The sequence below is a fragment of the Cyclospora cayetanensis genome, unplaced genomic scaffold, assembly GCF_002999335.1.
Source record: "Cyclospora cayetanensis isolate NF1_C8 unplaced genomic scaffold, CcayRef3 CcayRef3_contig_11, whole genome shotgun sequence".
NCBI lineage: Eukaryota > Apicomplexa > Conoidasida > Eucoccidiorida > Eimeriidae > Cyclospora > Cyclospora cayetanensis.
Window position 1 is genome coordinate 127732 of NW_020312048.1, and position 6466 is coordinate 134197.

General features: G+C 53.2%; 1 protein-coding gene across 1 annotated transcript; it reads left to right on the plus strand.

Annotated features, from left to right (window-relative positions):
* Positions 1 to 126: 126 nt before the first annotated feature.
* LOC34622034 lies at positions 127 to 5264 on the plus strand. The gene is made up of 7 exons (XM_026334562.1): positions 127 to 415; positions 500 to 786; positions 1487 to 2495; positions 3023 to 3259; positions 3398 to 3778; positions 4026 to 4185; positions 5066 to 5264. Exons 1-7 carry the CDS (start codon positions 127 to 129, stop codon positions 5262 to 5264), a joined length of 2562 nt encoding a protein of 853 aa, XP_026190347.1.
* Positions 5265 to 6466: the final 1202 nt, after the last annotated feature.

Consider the following 6466-nt stretch of genomic DNA (forward strand, 5'->3'; position numbering starts at 1 on the left):
CTTCAGCAGCGTGCTGCAGTTTTGCAGGCGGGAGAGTTCTCCTCTTCTCTTCACCTGCCAGTGTTGACTGCAGCAACGGGGCCGCTCTACTCGGCGCTCAAGCAACCTTTGCAGCAGCCGTTTCTTATGGGAGCGACCGCTGCAGCAGGTGCTCGGAAGGCATCTGAAGTTGGTCCTCTTCTTCCTTCTCCTTCTCCTCACCAATCCAAGGCCGTACAGCAGAACGCAAAGCATCCGTCGCCCTTTATGCGAATCACAGGTCTAGCCAAGCCTCACGATCAGGCAGCTGCAGCAGCGCACCATCCATCAGCTCCCGCCGGCAGGGGTATCCTGTCCCCTGGTGCTGCTGGTGCCGCCACTGCAGATGCTTCGCCATCGATTCAGAGCCAAGAGGGCATCAGTGGCGTGAGAGAGAGCGCGAGCAGCAGCAGCCGCAACAGCAGCAGCAGCTGCAACAGCACGAGCAGCAGAGGCTTGTCACACCCCGCCATGCTGCGAGTAGCATCTCCTACCGCAGTCGACGCCAGTGCAGCTACTAGCCTCCCTGTCGTCAACTCGGGCAGTTCAGATATTTATGACGATCCTGGAACCAGCCAACCCATGAGTGAGCGATCCAAGCAATGGCTTGCGTACGACAAGGAACACGGAACGTTGTGGGGTCGCGATTGGCTGTATTACCGCCTTTTGCAGCAGCGCTTGCCACCGTCGATCTCCCTGCTGCAAGCGGCAGCAGGAGTGCGTCGAGTGTCGAGAGAGATGCTGCAGCAGCGCAAGACGCTCAACAGCATTCGGCTGAGGGAGGACCTCTCCTGTCCAATCTGCATGAGCATCTTGGATCAAACCGTTGTCGTCAAGAGCTGCCTCCATCGCTTTTGCGCAGAATGCATCGAGAAGTGCGTTCGCATCGGCATCCGCGAGTGCCCTCAGGTCAGGCCCTAAAAGATTCAAGTGTAGAGCATGCGGGAACGGGGAAGGGGGGGAGGCGGAGGAGGGAGAAATAGAACATAAAAAGGCAACAGACGGCGATTCTGCAGCTGTCTTTTGCGAGATAGCAGGCGGCTGCCTGGCCGCTTTTTATCGCAGGTCTTGCTGCTTACAAACACACACAAATACACACAAGCACATACACACATACAAGCACACACAAACACGCATATACACACGCATATACATACACGTACACATACGCACAAACACACATATGCACTCATACACACATATGCACTCATACACACATATGCACTCATACACACATATGCACTCATACACACATATGCACTCATACACACATATACACTCATACACACATATACACTCATACTCACACAAACACACATGTATCTGTAGATGTGCCTCTCCCTGAAGGCCTCGTGTGCGTCTAGGTGATTGGCTCTTGCAGCCACCAGTGTAGCAGCGGCTTTCCTTCGAGTTTTGCAAGCCTATCGACAGCTATGGGTGTGCGTCTGCGGTGCACTGTGGTTTGCAGTGCCGTTCCCACGTTGCCTCCCGTCGAAGTTTGCGTCCTGACGGGGACCTCGACAGAATTGTCAGGCGGCTGTTTCCTTCCCTGCGAGCCTTCGAGGAGAAGCACCATGTCCTCCTGTCAAGAGCCAATCAGCGGCTTCACTCGAACCAAGGAGCTGCTGCCGAGCATGCAGCCGCCGCTGCTGCTTGTGCTGCTGCCGCTGCTACCTGCACGACCACTCCGGCAGCAGGAGCCCCCGAGACAGCGTCTGCAGCGTGTGGACTCCCGCCACACAAGCGGCAGCTGCCGCAGGGAGCGCTGGTGTCGCCGCTGCAGCTGCAGCAGCACCCCAAGAAACACGGAAGCATTCTCAACACGAGCAGCAGCAGCAAGGCGTATGCCTTGCTGCTGCTGCGCCCCCCCACTCCCCCGCCTTTTGTCGATGCTTCGGGGCAGCTGGTCCCCCGTCAGCAGCAGCAGCAGTCGCATGGGAGGCCGCCTTCTCTTTGCGCTGCGGATGCAGCTGGATTCGCAGTCGCAGGCAGCACGCACTCCCGATACCTCACTATGGCCATGCAAGCTGCCCTCCCTCCTCCAGAGAGGAAGCGGCTCCGCCGTGAACTGTCTTTGCTGCTGCGGCGGCATCAGGCTTCGACGGCAGCAGCAGCAGAGGGAGGGGACAGTGCTGCAGCAGTCCGTCTGCACTTCGAGCTCCTTCCGGATTTGCTGATGCCTCATCTGCCCTTGCTGGAGCAGAACAGGCTGTCCACCGACGGCAGCTGCACTGTGCTGCAGCTCTCCCGCTTCGTCGCCGCACGCCTTAACCAGCAACAGCAGCAGAAGCAGCTGCTGCAGAAACAGCAGCTGCAGAAACAGCTGCAACCCATTGCAGATCTGAGACTCTACACCAAAGAGCACCGAGCCCCCTTCGGACCCAATTTGACGTTGGCTGCGCTGCATCAGCTGTCCCTCGCCTACCCAACGGAATCGCTGGTTGTTTATTATACAACAAGAAGCTACAATGACGAAGGTGCGCCATGTTGCTGTTTTGCTGCTGTTTTTTAGTGTTGCTGTTGTTGTTACTTCTGTTAGTGTTGCTGTTGTTGTTACTTCTGTTAGTGTTCTTGTTGTCACTAGTGTTAGTGTTCTTGTTGTTACTACTCCTGGTATTCTTGTTGTTACTACTCCTGGTATTGTTGTTGTTACTACTCCTGGTATTGTTGTTGTTACTACTACTGGTATCGTTGTTCTTGTTACTACTACTGGAAGTGTTGTTGTTACTACTGCAATTGTTGTTACTACTGCTGGTATTGTTCTTGTTGCTACTACTGTTATTGTTCTTGTTGCTACTACTGGTATTGCACTTGTTACTACTACTGGTAGTGTTGTTGTTACTACTGCAATTGTTGTTACTACTACTGTTATTGTTCTTGTTGCTGCTACTGTTATTGTTGTTTCCTCACTACTGGAATTGATGTTTCCATTTTTGATGTCATCTTTTTTATTCGTTTATCGGCGATAAGGGAGTGAGCTGTGGCTTATGCGCCTTGGGGGCAGGCGGGGGTGTCTTGAGCGGGTTGCGCGGTCATCTGACGGAGGTGTCTTTGCTTGTACCTGCCGAGAGTGCTGCTGCGAGTCGCTACTTGACACAGCAGCAGCAGCAGCTGCAAAGTCTCTCTGGAGGCACTCCAACGGATCGACATTCAAGCCCGTCCCCCAGTGTGTCTGGGGGTGGCGGTTCCCGGGGTTCTGCTATGACACATGCAGCACTTTCTTCTCTTGGGGGGAACGCGAGTAGCAGGAGCGGCTCAAGCCAAGCGAAGGCCGCTGCATCATTACCAGCAGAAAATCTGGCAGCAACAGCAACAACGGCGGCTACACGAGCTGCAGCTGCCTCGCCGAGGCCTCTTTCCACGATTTCCTTGCTGCCAGTGGGAACCCCTGATGGGTTGTTGGCGGGGGCTCTCGGTGCACGTTGCGCATTGCCCCCTGAAAGCGGCCCAACTCCTGAAAGACAGAGGGAACATGCAGCAAACGCTTCTTCAACTCGTGCAAGTACAGCCATGCAGCAGCACCTTCCTGCAGCAGTGCTAGGAGCAGCGCGAACGCCGCAGGGCTCTGCTGTCGCCGTTCCACACCCAGCGGCAGCAGCTAGCGCAGGACGCTTTGGCTCTGGAGCTGCCTTCAAGCCTCTAGATGCCTCTCTGCCCGTGGCAGCAGCCGATCAGGTGCCTCGCCGCAGTGCGGCGGTAGGAATGCCTTATCGGCCAAGCGGCGTGGGGGCCCCTGGGACGGCGGCCTCGAGCTTCGCAGGTAATCCGCAGCATCCCAGAGGGCCCCTCGCGGATCATCGCTAAGAACCCTTGGGGGCATAGGAGGTGCGCAGCCAGCTGCTGCACAGGCGACAGCCGCCGCTACAGCACCTCTGCCTGATGAAGGCAGCACGTTGCACCGGGACGGATGGAGTTGAGCGGCCTCCCGCCTCCCATCATGGCCTTTTTGCACCAATGCTTGCATACGGTAACAGAGAAACACGCATGTGCATCTGGAGATGCATGAGCGCATGCATGGATATTCGTGTCGCCTAGATGCTGGTGGAGTTTGGCAAGCGCCTCTGCTTTCTGTAGTTATGTAGGCGGCTGCCTTGCTCGTCAGTTAGCCAAAAAATTAGATGTAGTCTGCTTGCATCGTAAGGCCACTGGACATGGTGCAAGCGTCACGTAAAAGGCAACCATGATTGCGGTTCTCTTTGGAAAAAGGGGGAAGAATACACGCTCGCTTCTCCTTTCCCCACGGGAGGCGTAAGGTGGGGTTAGTTCAATTTCAGCACTCGCGCCAGCCACAGTTTCTGAAGCCTTTGTGTCATGAAAGGGGCCTGCTGCAAACCTCTCCTTCGTTAGGGTCTTGCCTCTGTGCGTCTCCCTGGCTGTCTTGTTCTCTCTCACTCTACGTGCCTTTTATCAGCCTCTGCCCACGGCATTGCTGGCTCTGTCAGCTGACATCTCGTCTTTTTTGCTGTAATGCGCGCCCCCCGCAAGGTTCCATGGGGGAAATCAGAGGGGACAGGATGAGGCGCTGCAGGGGGGCTACATAGGGAAAGCGAAGTAACAACGGCAGCACAGCCCAGCAGACACTACTTCTAAGAAGAGGGCAACCGTCAGGTTGGGGCAGCAGGCATGCTGCCGGAAGCCCCGCCTCTCCTGGTGCATGTCCTCACATAGGCACATGCTTTATCCACGTTGCTTCTGGGCTGCCCTTTGCTACGGGCGCTTCTACATCGTCAAGAGGCATGTACTTGCGTATCAGTGAACGTAAGTAGGTCGGAAGCAGAGCCAGATTATAAGAGATCACACGGATGGCGATTCAGACACTATCAAGACACTGAAGTTAGCATTCAGGCCCCGCAGTATCACCATGAAGGATTACGAGGTCTCGACAGACGCAAAAGTGCATTTGGCATATCAAAGATATGCCAATTACATGGCTTAAACACCACCGCACCTAGTGAGCGGATGTTCGTGTTAACTGCTACACTGTACGAGCGAAGGGAGGCAATCACAAGAAGGAAAATACGCGTGTCCGTACTGCCTGCCTTTTCAGTAACCCTGATCTAGGCACATCTGCAACTAAATACCCATATATAAGCTCACGCAAGTCGAGTTGTTTGCGTACTGCAGGGCCGGCTGCATCAGCAGGGTGTGGCGACGCTGCAGTTGCAAATTCAACAGACCGTCAGATGAATGATGTGCCCGCATCAATGCTGGCTGGGACTGCCTGCAAAGATATCGAAATTCCTTGATTAAAATACACGCGTATCCGTTCTTATCAGTAAGCAGATGTGTGTGCTTTTGAACATGGTAGGTAGATTTCTGCACTGGCTGTGCCTATGAGGTGTGGTGAGGACACAAGGACACAGAGAACACCATTGCGGGCTCTGCACTATGTTGCGCCAGGCTAGCCACCCCACTTAGGGGCGTCTATGGGGATTCCTAGCTTACGGAGCAGTACTGGAGTAGGGGGCTTCACCACGCTTTCACAATGTACCACACCAGTTGTATTAACTACAAACTAATAAGGGATTCACTCTATTTGATTCGGCTGTCCACATATCGTTAGTGAAACACATTGAATTAGATAATTATTATAAGAAATAAATATTTTGAACTTGTGCTCTGGATGCTCTCTGCAACTAACTGCCTGGATGCAACAGCGCCGACACGCCTTTGTTCTCTCTCCCTATTCCCTTAGGTCCGAATCATGAGTGGCGAGGGCAGAGGAAGCAAGAATAAGCCCTTTTGCTACTACAGGGTTTCTACTACAATTGTTCTATTCATTAAAGAAGTAGTATGGAATAGAATAATTGGTGTGTCTGCGTATATTTCTGCTTGTTGCAGAGTATTATGAGATCGATACAAGAGCACGCTTTCTTGTGTGCATGTGCGCTACCTGCTCCGTGCAACTATCGGTGAATAATTGGAGTGCTTAGAGGGGGCAGCTACGCGCACAATATCTGTCCCTTCTTCCTGTACTTTGAAAAATGAGACGCATGTATAGGGGAAGACGGGAGGTTTTTGAGGAACACTCAGAAGCATTCCATTGAGTTTGTATTGAGTGTGGAGCCAAGTGCCTTCCTGTCGAAAGTATAGATGTAGCCTAAGAGTTGCAGGACTGCATAGTTTAATGCTGCTCTTCTCCGCTCATCCACTGGCTGTAGATGCAATAGGATATCAGGTTTCCCTTCAACATGTGCCAAAGTTTCTTCTCGTCATTTGGTAATTCAATAATCATATTTCCTTTGGTAGCAGTGCAACAAAAATCTCTGGCGATGAAAGTTGACGGTAGTACAATGGCTAACGGAATGGCAAAGGCCCCCAAGAAGCTTGTGCGAACGCGGTAGATTTACAGGTGCTAAAGAAACAAGGATTTTCAGCCGCCAACGTTTTAATAGATGTGCTGATGAACCTATGCCGACCAGAAAAGCAAAATGGCCGTTAGGATGAG